We start from the raw sequence: 17,500 nt of genomic DNA, 5'->3' as shown, positions 1-17,500 counted from the left end.
CACCTTCTATCAGAGTTACAAAAAATCTCTTTTACTCGTTCGCTCGAGGAAATATTAGCCTGTTAAGAATTAAATACTATAGAGAGCTAGTAATAAGAAGAGAGAGAGAGAGTCTTCCTGCGATTGGGATTAATCGTTAGTATCTTTCTATTTAATATGGCTGACACGTTAATCGTAACTAATTGCTTACGGAAGCATTGACTTTTTTTCCGAATAGACTTTACGAGTCTCTAACGAGCATGATCTAGGCTGGAATTATGATGGTCGGTAATTCGTTGAACTATGAAGTCCCTTGGGGAATCGTTAAAATGTTAAAGGAAATAAATCAAACGATTGGGATTCTTCGTTGATCGTTCGAGCTTCAAGAGAGTTGCACGTTGTTGTTGCAAGAGTCAACGGAAGAGAAAGATAGAAGAAGGGGAAAAAGAGAGAGAGAGAGAGAGAGAGAGAGAGAGAGAGAGAGAGAGAGAGAGAGAGAGAGAGAGAGAGAGGTAACTGTTTAAAGATTCACAAGACGTCAGGTGTCGGATTAAAGATTCGACGTGTGTCCGGACTCGTCGTTCCTTCGAATACTCATCGAAGAAGGGACGTGCTAGTCAATACGAAAGACTCAGGTGTACCTTGGAACAACGACTTGGATACGTCGGCTTGTCCACCTGGAAAGACACGTCTGACGAAAATGCCCATTTCACCCCGCGGACTGTCCCTTCCACCTACAACGCTAAATCCTAAACTTGGCTTCCCGTAGCCCTTTTCAAACTTTGCCACGTGTTTCGTCAGATAGTGCTGAGATTCGGTGTTAGCCTCGAAACCATTCTCCGAGTCCTTTCGATGATTCTTCGACAGGGAGGAGAGGGGTAGAAAGTCAGGTCGTTTGCTAGATCGTGTTGTATCCTCATTGACCTTACTGTCTTTCGATAAACTTTCCTTCGATTTGTCGTCTATCAACGACATATTCGAAAGATTCTTCGCATTTTCAAGATACTCATACTCGCCAGGTAGAGCGGATGACGTTGGCGTTGGCGGTGCTACATAGACCTGGGGCACTGTTTCCTCGTAAGCTGTCATCAATCTTATCTTATTTCCTGTAAACGATCTAAGGAACTCTTGGACCTCCTCAAGACTCTCAAGAGTTCGTAACTCCTTCCCTTCGACTTCAACGATCTCGTCACCGAGTCTTAGCCTACCGTCCCTAGAATAAAAGATAACGATTAAATGATGGATGATGATAAAGTTGATAAAAGAAAGAGATAAATGATCAATCGATTACCTACCTATGTGCTATACCATCGCTTTCTAGCTGTACGACTATATAACGGATCTCTCCGAGTCTTTGCTGAGCCAATCGTATTCCCAAACTCTCTTTTGGATCTCTCTTTTGAAGTTGAACTATACGACAACGTCTAACTCTCTTTGGTGGCTGTATGATATCGCTGAGAAAACGAGTCTTATCTTGTTGCAATCTTATCCGATGCGGTGACACGTCAAGTGGTTTCGTTACGTTGGCTATATTGCTTGAACCATCGCCGCAGATAGGAAAATGAGAATTCGTATTGGTATTGTCGAATGATGTCTGATGGATGCTCGGTAACAATCTACCAGAGGTACTCTGATGCCATCTTAAGCCGTCTATTACATCACCTATTTCTGAGGAATCAATTCTCGTTTCAGTTGCCGAACCCTTTCTCAATTCTTTCTGTTCTTGATCCTGACACTCGCTAGGGGTTGAACTTCTTATAGGCTTTTCCAATTCCGAATCGATAACGCTACTGGTGTCCGAGCTATCTGTACATTTCAAACTCAAAGCTTCGTTCTCCGACGCGGCTGCGGATTCACCCCTAGGACCGTCACTGTCATAACCGGACTCGTTCGAGCTCACGTAATGAGACGATAGCCTTTGTTCACCGCTTGGCGCTGAATTCCTTCTGTCGATTCTCAATGTAGCCGTAACGTCGAGTTCTACGTTCAATGAAGATGTCTCCGAAAATCTAAGATCCATTGTTCTACCAGGAAAATCCAATCTATCCTGATTAATCTCGGATCTATGAATACTTGGATTTCCTCGTCCAAGTGACATTGGACTAACGTTACCGTATGCACCATAACGCGCCGAATCTTCATGATTGAACGTATCCTCGATGCGCTCGAGTTCGCTCGGATTTAGACTATATCTTTCCTGTTTTTTTTTAAATTCCACATAGGAATTCCTCGGAGGCTTTGCCGTCTCTTGATACCTCGAAACGTTACCACGACCCATATTACCATTTCTAGATCGTTTACGTCCTAACGTCGTCGTACCGGTGTAAGAATCTTCGATCTTCAACGCTGGAAAATGTTCCTCTGATGCCGTTTTGAACAATCTTTCGTCCTTCGAAACGAATGAACTGTGACGTTCCTCAGGCAAAACGGATAACTTTGATCTTAGAAAAGCATACGGGAAACTAGATTTCTTTGCCTCTTTGAAATCACAGCTACTACTTTTTCTCATTGCCGATTCCATTCTTGATCGTCCAAAATCGCATGGTTTGAAATTGTTCCTAGTCGATGGACTTCCCGTGGGACTCACCGATGGGCTACCAGTTGGACTACCCGAAAGACTTCCTGATTGGCATACGGACGGTGAAACGTCATCGTTCGGATCGTCAAAGACATCGTCATTTCGTCGACCGGCTAAATCGTCGCAGGATACTGTTTTATCCTTACGTGCCGCGATCCGTAGATCGATTCCTTCGGATGGATCATCGCCCTTAACGTAAGTAGGACTTGTATTCAATTGACTTGTACTGCAACTTCTAAATAAATTCTCTTTCTCCGTTGATTTCGAACTTACATCGACGTTCGCTGAACGTCTGTTGATTCTCGTAGAATTTAACATACCGGTCGAACCCATACGAATGAAAAATGATTTGAACGGCGACGGTGATCTCTGTGAATTTCCTGATAACCTTTTCGAGTCCACCTTCGAATCTGTCTTCTGTTGTAACGTCGTCTTGTTCAACGTAGGATTTATATTACCATTGTTGTTATTATTGTTATTAGATTCATTGTTATTATTGTTGCCGCTCGGATCGGATCTTTCTAGGGAACAAATTGTTTCACGGGAACCAGCTCTACGAAAGGAGTCTATCTTTTTGCTCATCCTACGGCCCCAGACTCCTAAGCTTGACCCTGAAAACAATACAAAAAAAAATATATATATATATATGTACATATGTATCGTTAAAGAAAATAATTTTCATTTTTAACGAATGAAATTTTTCTCCCGAAAAAGAAAAAAAAAAAAGAAAGAGAAGAATTTATTCGTTCGGATATTTAATTCGTAAGTTTAAATTTGATCAAACCCAATGAAACGAGAAGAAAGTTATGGAAAGAGACTTTGAATGGCATTGGACCACCTTAAGCAAGACGAAAAACGAGCTGGTATTTGGGTTCACGCTCGACATATGGTCGGTCGGTCCCTTCAGGAAATTCCATTGAATTGAGTCGACGATTTTCACCAACGATTTATTAACTCCTCTACTCTCTTTTTCTTATTCGCGAATATAATTGTCTTAATAATTCAACGATTTGTATAAATCTATCGTGATAAAGAGAAAGAGTGAGAGAGAAAGAGAGAGAGAGAGAGAGAGAGAGAGAGAGAGAGAGAGAGTGAGAGATAAAGATAAAGAGATAGAGAATAAGAACGTACAAGAGTATATCTATTATTCGAGAACATGTTCATACATGGCGAGTATAGTAAACGTTATCCCATTCAGCCCTTTATTGCACCACCATCCGTACGCATGTAAATGCGGTTCATTAAAGGCAACTATTTCCTGAAGAAATGATCCATTGTATTGCGGCAACATATGGCGTTTGCCCTACCCTTGCTTATACCCATGATCATCGTACTGATGCACTTTGCGATCCTTAACATCGGTCAATGTCGTGATCTAACATTCCGATCATTAATAACTTTATACTTAACTATTATATCAATTACGAAATAACATCTTTAACATTTGTTAAATTAAATAATAATTCACAGTGATGGGGTGTGACCATCCTGGTCCTCCCTCCCCCCTCCTTCCCCATCCGTTCCACTATTCTCTTAAAACGAAAAAACAAAAAAACAAAAAAAAAAAAAAGAAAAAGAAAGAAAGAAAGAAAGAAAGAGAAGAAAAACAATCAAAGAAAAAGCAAACGCGTCTGAAATGAAAACTCAGTAACAGTCGAAACGTATAACCGTTTGGGTGATGTTCGAGAAGAATGAGAGGGAGAAAAAGAGAAAGAAAGAAAGAGAGAGAAAGAGAGAGAGAGGGTAAAGAGGAATAAAAGAGGGAGTGGGAGGAGGTGGAGAGGTCGATGGATACCGGGACAGCAACGGGCCACCTCAGAGGACGAAAAACCACCCGGCATCCGCATTCGAGCTCGACATATGGTCGCCCCCAGGAAATGTTAAAGAAGAAGAAAAAGAGAGAGAGAGAGAGAGAGAGAGAGAGAGAGAGAGAGAGAGAGAGAGAGAGAGAGAGAGAAAGAGATGGAAGAAGTCGAGCGAGAATCGAGCCAAGTCCATCGTCGAAAGCACGGCTGCTGGTTCCGCGTATTTTGCGACTACTTTTTCGAGGTGTCACCCCGGTTAACGGGGCCGTGCCATCGAGCCATTCGATCCTCTACGAACAACCAAGACGATTGTCAAGCTGCTCAGGTATCGGGTACACGTGTTTTGCGATAACGCACGCCGCGATACACGAAGAGAAACGGTCTGCTGGGTCGAACGCGTTATAGCCTCGTTAACGGCCAGACGTACATACATACATACATACATACATACATACATACATACATACATACATACGTACTTACGTACATATATATACATTTGTGCATATGTATGCATGCATGCATGCATGCATGCATGTATGCATGTGGTACATGCCCCAACCCATACTGCACTCTAAAAGTCTGCCTTTCGATCTGTGCCAATTTACTTCTTTACTCGATTATATGTATCATAATAGAGAATAGATTTATTATTGTCGATAATACTTTTTTTTTTTTTTTTTTTTTTTTTTTTTTTGGAAGAATCTCTAGTTTTTATTGATTATCGGATTATTATTATTATTATTATTATTATTATTATTATTATTATTATTATTATTATTATTATTTATAATTTTAAATTATTTTAGATCATAATAATAATTGAGATCTGATTGTTAAATTAATAGATTGATTAACTAATATAAAGTAATGTGAATTATTTTGTGAGATCGTTTTGTTCTCTCTCAAAATTTTATCATCAATGAATTTGTTTCACTGTTTCATTCATTCATTATTATCTCATATTATATATAAAGTTTATTTATTTTCAAATGTAAAAAAAAAAAAAAAAAAAAAAAAAAAAAAAAAAAAAGATGAAGAAAAAAAGAGAAATTCTATTTTGATGCATTATGGATTCAAACGATTAATTAATGATGAAATAATTAATTTGATAATTGTAAAGTATTACGATTTTATGAAATTATATAATACCTGTTGTCAAATGATAGAATTTTTATTTCACCATACTTGAAACACTTAGTCTCACTATTTTTTATTATTTTTATTTTTTTGGTCGACAGAGGTGTAAAAAACTTTATAAAATAGTAACGACTTGGCTCGATGCTCGAAAGGAACTGTTTTCAACGAGAACTAAGAGAGGAAGCAACGCGTTATAATCCGCAATGTAATTCCAGAAGGAAGTGTCCATGACCGTGTCGCAACTGTGCCTATTTCTGAATCGAATCCTGTCAGTGTGAAAAGTATTTTGCCCAAGGATATTTTTGCTAAATCTGCCAACGATTTTAATTGATATTTAATTAAAAAAAAAAAATAGAAAAAAAATCATTGTTCAAAAATATAATTTTATTTAACAAATGATCACATATTTTCAATCTTAAATTTTACACTATACGTCTTTCGATTATTCTAAATAAACGTTAGATCTCTTTTCTCGATTTAATTCCAATATCATTATCATTATCATCATCATCATCATCATCATTATTATTATTATTATTATTATTATTATTATTATTAGTAGTAGTAGTAGTAGTAGTAATAATAATAGTAATTGTAGTAGTACTTATAGTAATAGTAATTTTATAGTAAAATGTTCGTGCAAAAATTCGTTCAGATTTGAAACAGAGTCCAAGTCATGTTGACTACTTTCTACCAGCACTATTGTTGTACACCTTTTCGCAGAAAAGTAACGGCAATACGGTTAGAGATGCGGATAGCATGAAAGACGATGATAATGATCGAAAAAGAAGTACTGTACTTACATGCATTTAGTTTGTAACGCAATAATCGACTGAAATTAGAATCGAAAAGCTTTCGAATTCTTACACGGAGACTATCACTTTCGTTTTTTCGAAGAATTTTTCAAGAATTTACGAGGAAAGGAAACACCTACACACACACACACATATGTATACTTGTTTAAGTGTATAAGTTTCTTGTTCCTAATGAGACACCAGTCGAGAAACAAGCAGACGGTTGATTAGTGAAAGGATGCGATATTTCGAGATTAGCGACTACTCGTACCAAAGTGTTGATCAGTTCTTCTTAAAAATAGCATTAAAAGACAAAGAAAATGTCGAGGAATATTTGACATAAGTATATCGTGTCAAATAGTCGAACCTAACGATTCTAACGTGACATAGAACAAGGAAATCATCGGAGCATAATGTTACAAGATATTTAGTTTCGCTAACTGAAATCTCTTTTGGAAAGGAAAAAAAAAAAAAAAGAGCAAGAAAATCTGGTATACGTTCCATGTTCTAATGATTCTCGAGAAATTTTTCTTACAACTTAAATTTTTCTAAACAAATTGTCATAGAAATTTTTTATCTTATATGTGATATATATATATATGTGTGTGTGTACATAAATTAATATCGTAACGATCGAGGTATAAAAATAAATAAAAAAAAAAAAAAAAAAAGGAAAAAAAAAAAAACAGAGTGAAAGAAAAAATAAAATAAAAAAAAGAAAAAAAAAAAAAAGAAAGAAAGAAAGAAATAAAAACATGATTAACATTGCAACATCGTAAGAAAAATTTCCAGAAGAAAATGATCCAGATCGCAGGATGATCCACCCTTTTTCAAGAGCTCCGTGTCCTCCTCTTTCTTTTGCCTTTAAAAGAATTAACGTTCGTTATTCGAAATAATCGTCAGTTCGCGAACTCAAACAGTTTGAGTTCGTAAAGGAATGCAAGGTATTTAAGTGTAAAAATCGATTTCGTCTTTTCTGTCCCTTTTTTCAACCGTACAGCTGCGTGTTGCTTCTGGTGTCCCGGTCGAGCAAGTTCGGTTCGTCGAACGTGCAGTGCATTAACGATTTACCGATTTTGTAAACGACGAACTTTTCACTACTCTCTCGAAAACCATAGGGGTACATACATACATATATGTGTAACCGTAAACTCGAGAGAGAAAGAGAGAGAGAGAGAGAGAGAGAGAGAGAAAGAGAGAAAGGGACAGAGAACCTGTGGATGTTAACTGTACTCTTTACGAGTCCGTTATCGTCGATCACTCTTCAAATCGAGAATAGTCGAGGATATATGCGATAACGATCTTTTTTTGTTAATCACACGTCGCATCATATTAAATCTATACTACTTATCAATATCACGAGTAAAAACGAGAATATGACCTGACTCGATATAAAACCAAACGGAGTTAAGTCGTTTTCTTACAACGATAATGATCCTCTTCGTTAGTTAATTAAAGCTTAGATAGTGCTACTCGACGAGATTTCATTGGTTGAAGAATATATAACATATATATATATATATATATATATTATGTATATACATATATATACATAAAAAAAAAAGAAAGAAAAAAGAAAAAGATGCGTGGAAGATGAAAATTCTCAACTCTTAAGATGATTCCAAACTTGACGCTTTTATCCTATTCAATAAGATCCTTCTTTTCCATCCAATGTAATTATCAGGCATATTACCTACTAACGAGGAAGCTGTTTCAGATAATTAACTACTTCGAATTTCATTGGAAAGTATTAAACGTCAATTATCGATGCGCGCTGACCCATTTCTTTAACGGTAAAAGCTACACGGGAAAGTCACGTACGAACGATTTCAACTGGAAATTTCTATTGAAATCGTTTTCAACGGTTTTACGATTAGAAATTTTGTTGATTGCGAGTATGAATAAAATTATCTTTTTTTTTTTTAATTTTAACGATCAACGGCAATCCATTCGAATAGAAGCCAAAGGGAACCTTTTGTATTTTTATTACCTTAAATTTTATTATACATTATTATTATTACTTTTTTTTCTCTTTTCTTTTTTTTTTTTTTTTTTTTTTTTTTTTTTTTTTTTTCTCCAAATGACAAGAATAGAATTTAATGTGTTCGTTAAATTCCTCTTAAATAACATTTCATTTTTCTTTTTTTTTGTCTTTTTCTCTATCTTTCTTTCATTAATAAACGTTGCAATAATTAATTTAATTCAATGCAATTATTTATTTACTTATTATTATTACTATTTTTATTATTATTATCATTATTATTATTATTATTATTATTCAATCAATCATATATCACAGTATTATTTATTTCACATTATTCCTTTATATATTTCATCAGAATTATCATTTTATATCATCATATATGTATGTTACGTCGATGCATAATGATGCATACGTAGATAGATAGATATAATATTTTCTTGAAAGAGTTATGTATGAAAAGTCGAATGAGATTGTGTGTCAGCGATAAGGATGCAAGAAGTCACGTACGAAACGCAGATGAGAATAGCACGCGATTAGAAAGAGAAACTATGCGAAGAGAAGAACGAGTCTAACGAGGTGTGACACTTCTCTGATGATGCGACAGGAGGACACATCGTGACGACATAATCGTGTGACTAATTGTGGACCGGTCGCAGAGTACGTCTTTCGAATATCTCCCAAAAGAATTAATTAACGGCCCCCTAGTAGTAGTTCCGAGGTCGTTCCATGCCGGTTTTCTAAAGCCTTTAATAAGGTTGCCCTTTCGTAAGGGAAAAGAAAACTGAAAGGAAGAAAAGAAAAACTCGAAGCAGTAGAAGCAGCAGCAGCAGCAGAAGCAGCAGCAGCAGCAGCAGCAGCAGTCTGTGCAGGTGCTCTTCTACGAAATCTAAAACGTATATATCTTCTTTTCTCTGTCTTATTCGTCTTACCTTTATTCTTATATTCAATTCATTTCTATCTTTTCTTAAGTGTACGTACATATATCGTTCATATGCGCATGTATGTAATATATTTATGTTATAATAATATACGTATGTATATCATTTGCTCAGTTGATATTTATTATTATTATTATTATTATTATTATTATTATTATTATTATTAATTTTTTGTTTTGTTTTCTTTTTTTTTTTACGATATACTTTATCAATCTACACTTGAGTATTATTACTTTTATGTTATTGTCATTGAATTTATTTTATTTTATTCATTTATATCATTGTTATTCATTCATATATAAATGTTATTTATTATCAATTGAGATATATTATTTATATCTATTATCCAATTGGAATACTTTGATCATAGTCTGTTTAATATAAATGCAAATTTCAAAGTTCTTTTTTTAATTTCTTATTATTACAGACTTTTACGTATATATTTATTTCTTTCTTTCACTTCTTTCTTCTACTAAATTTAAGTAAGTAATAAATTCAATTCATCATTCATAGTTGCACATATATATATATATATATATATATATATATATATATATATACGCATACATACACACCATATAAGTTCGAACGTACGAGTTACAACTCGACGAACCTTGAACGTTCCACCTTCCATCGTGCGGTTACGCCATGATAATTCACAAATTGCGCAACCGTTGCATCGCTATACAAGACGCCTATGTGCACCGCATTCCTATCTACGACCACTGGTTCCGCTTCTTCGATCACTATAACGCGAGATTAAGAGCGACGATGGAAAACCACGAGTGAATACAAAAAAGAAGAAAAAAGAAAAAAAAAAAGGAACGAAAAAAAAGAAAAAGAATCTACAGAGATATGTACTTTCCTTATATATATATATAATTTTTTTTTTCATTTTTACTCGCCAATAAAAAAAAAAAAAGGGTCGAGTAAAATTTCTTTGAAATAATCGTCGATTCAATATAAATCTAAATGAAATTGTTTTGAATGAAGTACGTCCATTCTATTGGTTCATTTTTTTTTTTCCTTTTATTTATAAATTTTATGTTAGAGATCGACGAATTCCTATTTCGTACGAATTTTCTCGGCTTCATTCTTCTCCTTTAAGACGAAATTTCGTAAGAAATTTTTGCATGCCTATCTCGTTCCGCTCTCCCTCTTTCAAACAGTTCATGAACATTTAGTATTGCGAGGTGGAAAGAAACGCGTGGTTAGCCACGTATACCGAGGGTCGCGTCTCTCTAGACACACAGACACACACACACACACACACACACATTCTTCAATTATTATTATCTTTATCTAAAATCACAAGGGGACAAAACGTTTCCTTTCGACTTTCACCAATCATTATGTTATTTCCGATAATATCTGGCGTCATCGAATATAAAATTCCATGTAATTCTAAGAAAATGATAAGAATGATGACGATAAGAAAAGAAAAATAACATGAATATTGATCTAACATCGATACCAATTAAAATAATAAATAACAAATATATTATGATCAAATCCATCCGTAAAATATTTTCTATGATAATAATAGATATATCAATTGAATTTAATCGAATAATTTTAATTAACCATAACGTAAATACTTTGATCAAATTTTAATCGAATCAATATTTAATCGTTCCAATCGTTGACAATGCCTATAATTGAATCGAATTTAATAAAGAGTTGTGTAAAAAAAAAAAAAAAAAAAAAAAAAAAAAAAAAAAAATAAATGAAAAGAAAAGAAAAATGTCTACCTACCTCGTTGCTTTTCGGGCTCATGCTCGACGATGAACGCTGGCACAGCAGTGACCATCTGATAGTCGGTCTGATAGTCACTCCGGTAGTCAACCTCAACGACCTCCTGCTCCTCGTCCTGCTTCGAAGAAAGTAACGCTTGCATCGCTGTAGCATCGCCGCAACTTCTTCGGCTGTATTTCGTCCTGGAGATCCTAAGTAAAGCCGCAGGACTCAATCCTTGAGAATTGTCGCGAGAAACTGGAATCGTACTGATACTCGGCTGAGTCTCCGATTCCTCGAGATTCGTGCTTCTCGGTAAAGAAAGACCGACGTCATCGGCACTATGACGCCTCGATTTCGATAATCGTTTGAACATCGCTCTACCTGTAAAATGAACAAAAAAAAAAAAAAAAGGAGAAAAAAATTAAAAAATTAATCAGAATACGCATCGACGAATGAAAGAAACGAAAAAGAAAAAGAAAAAAAAAAAAAAAAGAAAAATAAAAGAACCCTCTCGGGGTCTATTGTCCATCAAGACAATGGCCGATTGTGTAAATATTTCGAATGAAAATTCATAAAATCATAGATATCGGACGTTAATTGAGGTACGAAAAACGAACACGATTTGGGGAATTCTTAATGAACTAAAGTCGAAAAGTCGAATTTTTATCGTCGTTCTGAACAATTATTTGGCTCTTCGTGGAATCTCTTTCTCTCACTCTCTCTCTCTCTCTCTCTCTCTCTCTCAAAAAAGAAAAAAAAAGAAAAGGAACAGCTTCTCACCGATGGGATCGCAAAGATATATCTCGACGATCCTAGATACGCTAAATAATAAATAATAAAAAACTAAATCTGAAAAAAAAGGACAAGAGAAAAAGGCCGATTCAAATATGATTCCAATAAACAGAGTCGTCGAATTTCGATGGTCGATGAAGAAAAAAAAAAAAAAAAGAAAAAAAAAGAAAAAGAGAGAGAAAAAAACAAAAAAAAGAAAGAAAAAAGAAAAAAGAAAAAGAAAATTATTTACGAGAATCTAGAAGGACAACAACATTGACGGAACACTGACGATCGTGTAAAATACACAAGGATGGACCGATCGGAACGTCCTAAGAAGAGTAGGGCTTGGCGAGGGGAGGGTCAAAAGGGGGAAAGAGGGAGGGGTTAAAGCATACTAGGAACTAAAAATAACGGCCGTTAAAGCATAAAATATCGTCGACGTTTCGTGTAACTATAAATTGTCTGTAATACATACATATATATATATATATATATATATATATATATATGTATATATATATACACGCATAGAACACGTAACTTACACGTTTACAAAGTAACAGATAAATATATATATATATATATATATATATATATATATAAATATATAGAGATAGAGATAGAGATACAGATAGAGATAGAAATAGAGAGAGAGAGAGAGAGAGAGAGAGAGAAATATATATAATATACAAGATGTTGATACCTATACATACGTGGATGCATACATACACATAAACACTCTTCTCTGATGGCAAAAAGAAGAGAGAAAGATGATGGTTAATAACGTTCCACGAGGTCGCGCTCGACAAAACATCGCGCGTAACAGTGGCATTATAACGATCTCAGTTGCGAGAATATTATTTTCGAATGGCATCGGCCGATGTATAGAGCAATTAACTTCTCTTACGTTCCTGGACTACGAAGGCCAATACGCAATATTTATTTATTTATTTATTTATTTATTTATTTATTTATTTATTTATTTATTTATTTATTTATTTTCTGTACTCAAGGCCATTCAACTTCCCAGGATCCTTTCTTAGAACGACAGGACGACGACGACGACGACGACGATGATAATGATAATAATGATGATGATGATGATGATGATGATGATGATGATGATGATGATGACGCTGTTCCTGGTGATGCTGTGCTCTGCTTCGATGCTTTCGACGTGTGTATGTGTATACATATATATATATATATATATATGTACGCACTGTGTGAGAAAGAGTGATAGGAAAACGTGGAGATGCAGGATGTTCTATCTCTCTCTAACTCCTTTATTTCCTTTTTTTTTCTTTTTTGATGTTTCTTTTTTGTTTTCTTTCGAAAAACACATGGCAGAGCCCAACGATTTCTGTCGCTTTTACCTTCTCGCAAGGCTTGTCTCTCGACTCGCTCGATTAGCTCTCGACCGAGAGAGAGAGAGAGAGAGAGAGAGAGAGAGAGAGAGAGAGAGAGAGAGAGAGGGAGGGAGAGAAGCTCGAGAAAGAGAATCATCATCTTCTTTACTCTTCTCTCTCATCTTAGTTCTACTTCAACGTTTATCCTTGAACATCCATGAGAGAAGAGCGAGGATTGAGCCCGTGATTTTCTTAATTCGTACGAGTCAGTAAGCAAAGGATTTATGTCGGGACGAGTTAGAGAACTAACGTTATCGTATTGGAATACTCTCTCTCTCTCTCTCTCTCTCTCTCTCTCTCTCTCTCTCTCTCTCTCTCTCTCTCTCTTTACGATCGATCCCTATATCTTCTCGATCCTTAATCTTAAAATATTAAATAGTATTCGATGATTTATTCTAAAGAAACTTGTCTATCATTTCATCTCTCTCTCTCTCTCTCTCTCTCTCTCTCTCTCTCTCTCTCTCTCTTTTTCTTTCTTTCTCCGTGCATGAATTGATTCTTATATTTTATAATATATTCGGAAAAAAGTGATATTTATCTTCTTGAAATTATATCAAATGATAATTGTCGACTTTTTGCTATATATATATAGCAAGAGGATAAAGATATATATATATATATATATATATATATATATACATATCTTTATCGTCTTGCAATCGTCTTGAAACTTGAATGAATTGTAACGTTAATTAAATTTAACATTACAGTAAGTAAAGTAAGTAAATTAAAAATGAAAATGGAATATCTTACAATTATCATTTCCTTTTCTTTTTAAATGCCTCCCCCACTTCTCGTAATCACTTTCTATCTCTTAATTACTTTTTTCTTTTTTTTACGGAAACTCGAAATAAAGTCAAAGAATTCGCTGGCCTTTTATCATGATCATCTTTAAAGAAGTTCATTTCAATTGCAGTGTATAATTTTATTAATGGTATAACCTGGTATATATTAAAAAAGATCAATTGTCTTTCTAAGCTATGAGATCTTTTATCTCTCTCTTTCTCTCTCTCTCTCCTCTCTCTCTCTCTCTCTCTCTCTCTCTATTCTATTTTTCGTTATTTATATCTAATTATTAATTATAATCTTCTCGAATAAATTAATCAAATAAATTATTTGGATATATAAATAACGAAACATTATTATATTCTATTTATTATATATCATCATACATCAAATACAACATTTATCTTTTATATTCATCTCTAATAATATACTAATCCAAAATCTAAACAATTTACAATATTACCCTATACTAAATTTCTATTATTTCTTATATTCTTTTCTTTTTCTTATTTTTTGAATGGAAATAACATTTCTTTCTCTTTGTATATTTATCAGAAAAAAAAAAAAAAAAAAAAAAAAGAAAAAAAAAAGAAGAGAAAAGAAAGAAATAACGAAAGAAATGTCAATTAATTTTCTTCCAAAGGGAAAAAGGATAGATAACGAAGAAATCATTTTTTCTTTATCTCTATAATACCCACGAGGATTAATTTCTTCTTCCTCTATCATCTTCTATGAGCAAAGAATACGAGTAAATAAGTAAAAGGAATTCGCTAGCTAAACCACAAGATTACCAGGTCCCACGAGATAAAACAAAGAAGAAGTTCTTTAATGCAAACTAGATCACCTATGATTATAGTTGGCGCGCTAATTACCCCGGTTAACTTTATCAAAAACTCGTACGTGTATCCTCTCTCTCTCTCTCTCTCTCTCTCTCTCTCTCTCGCTCTCTCTCTCGCTCTCTCTCTTCTCGGTAACGCAGAGTAACAAAACCGAGAGCAGCAAAAGTCAATATAAATGAAACTGGAACCTCGATCGGACTTGTTCATCCGATCACAGCAGCCAGATAAATGTATCCGTGCTTGAGAAAGCAAGAATTTCTTATGCGTATATATACATAGATATATACATACATACATACATATATATGTATAGATATATGTATAGATATATGTATATATCTACATCTCTTTTTCCCTTTTTCTTTCATTTCCATATCAAACGACACGGAAGAACGAAACGATCTCTTTATATATCGGAGGACGTTGCATAGCGTTACGATTCTATCGAGATAAAAATAGAAAAGATCCGAACGAGAAAATTCTTTTTTCTTTTTTCTTGTCTTTTTTTTTCTTTTCTTTTATTTTATTTTCTTCCCTGTTATCTTCATATGTGCCAATTCACGGTTTACATGCTTCTACGAAATCGATCGCTTGTACGGATATATCGTGAAAAATGATATTCTTTATCTGACAAGTAGAAAGATACTGAATATCAATAGAGAATATGAGTATATGCGAATTAATAGATAATTCTCTGTATGATAATTGTTTAATTAAAATAATGAAAAAGTAATGAAAAATTAACTTTCGATCAATTAATATCAAGAGAAGAAGAAAAAAAGAAAAGGATAACATTATAACAGACATAGGAAGAAAGAGAGAGAGAGAGACTGAAAAGAACAAAAATAAACAAACAAAATTGTTATAATTATTAACAAATTCTTTATCGATATTAAAGGATAAAAAATAATTAAATAAAATTAATTAATAAATAAGAGAGAGAGAGAGAGAGAGAGAGAGAGAGAGAGAAAGCATGAAAACAATTAGTTATACTACTTATGAAGATTCTAAAAAAGAAACAAAACAAAAAAATTAAATCAAATCGAATGAAAAAAAAAAAAAAAAGAAAAAAAAAAAAAGAAAGAGAACAAACAGAGAGAAGGTAATATAAATGTTATTCTTTAAATAGTAACATCAGAAACAATCGATCATTTATTTTTTTGTTCTCGACAGAGGTTTCGGATATTCTTTTTTGTCCGAAAATATTTCGACAGATTCAAACTCTCTCTTTCTCTCTCTCTCTCTCTCTCTCTCTCTCTTTCTCTCTTTCACGAGTGAGTTCAGGAGCAAGCCGCCAATTAAACGTCTCAGAGACGTCTCCTGCTCGTTGCTGTTAGGCTCGAAAAGTATGTATGAAAGATAATCGTCGAGACTCGTTAATTCGCACGGAAACCACCTGTCGGCCCTTCCAAAACGAAATATACCTATACATACATACATACATACATACATACGTACATACATAAATATATATATACACACACATATATATACATATATATGTTTAAATTTCTCTTCTTGTTCTCTCGTCGGTACCTTCGAAATATATATCGCGATCGCGACATCGAGAACGAGTAGCAGGCGCGAAATCAACTGCTCGAAATCTCGTACTGGTAATTTTTCAACAAGCAGAATGATGATGACGATGATGATGATGATGATGATGATGATGATGATGAAAATGATGACAGAAGTGTGAAAGAAAAAAAAAAAAAAAAGAAAAAAAGAAAAAAACAAAAAACGAAGTGAATGTACAAGTTATACCAATGATCGATCTTTTTTATATTCATCTCTCTTTCTTTCTCTATATTAATATTTTAATGTTATATCACTTTATATTACCTTTCTTTTTACCTTCATTATTTGATCTAGATATAATTAAATTCATGTAATAATTAAAAATTATTATTTAAATTCAATTAAATATATATATATATATATATATATATATATATATATATATAATCATCATTTTTAAATTCATTTATATAAATTTTAAAATAAGACTCGAATGAGTTTTTTCAAGCGTCACCATAAACCATCTCTTTCTATCACATAATAAACGAGTTCGAGTTATACCTTTTATACATACATATTCGAAGATCCGTGAGAAAGATCTGAATCCTTTGGATCGTTCGATCTTTTCTATACGATCGATATACATATACTTATATAATACATACACATAAAAACACACACATACACAGACACGCATGCACGCACACACACCTACACACATATCCCCCTCCCCCATCCCGGTCGAGACACTGAAAGTCTTGGAATAATGTAGGTCATCGATTTGGTACTCACTATGGTCTCTCCGTAAATCTGTCGATTGAAGTAGGAAGATAAAAAAGAAAAAGGAAAATAAATAAAGGAAGAAGGAGAAGAAAAAGGAGGAGGAGGAGGAAGAAGAAGAAGAAGAAGAAGAAGAAGAAGAAGAAGAAGAAGATGATGATGATGATGAAGAATCAAAGTGGGCGACTTTCGACTCGAAGCAACCTCTCGAGATCGAAAGCACGTTGTCGTGTTACTATCGCGAAGAGAAAGGGAAATTCTGCGCGTTCCTTCGGCAGACGAACGGTCTAACGATCTCCATCTCTTCTAAATACGTGCCTAGCGTGTTAGAAAAGCGCTATGATTATGTGAAAGCTAAAGACAACAAAGTGAAATTAATATCCAGTAAGATAGAAAAAAAAAAAAAAAAAAAAGAAAATTATTTTTATTTCTCTTATCC

General features: G+C 34.0%; 1 protein-coding gene across 2 annotated transcripts in view; it reads right to left on the bottom strand.

The window, feature by feature from the left end:
- Positions 1-17,500, bottom strand: part of LOC124954265 — a 73,728-nt gene that overhangs the window by 1,579 nt on the left and 54,649 nt on the right. The window contains exons 1-4 of one of the 2 annotated variants that reach the window (XM_047506913.1): positions 11,980-12,089; positions 10,974-11,336; positions 1,275-3,168; positions 621-1,192 (exon numbers count right to left, since the gene is read on the bottom strand). In XM_047506913.1, coding sequence (XP_047362869.1) covers positions 621-1,192; positions 1,275-3,168; positions 10,974-11,328 — 2,821 coding nt within the window. In that variant the 5' untranslated portion in view covers positions 11,329-11,336; positions 11,980-12,089. Of the gene's footprint in view, positions 1-620; positions 1,193-1,274; positions 3,169-10,973; positions 11,337-11,979; positions 12,090-17,500 lie in introns of those variants that run through there. The other variant, XM_047506912.1, reaches the window with a different exon arrangement.

The sequence above is a fragment of the Vespa velutina genome, chromosome 15 (genome assembly GCF_912470025.1).
Source record: "Vespa velutina chromosome 15, iVesVel2.1, whole genome shotgun sequence".
NCBI classification, from domain to species: Eukaryota; Metazoa; Arthropoda; class Insecta; order Hymenoptera; family Vespidae; genus Vespa; species Vespa velutina.
This window is presented reverse-complemented; position numbering and strand designations above follow the sequence as displayed.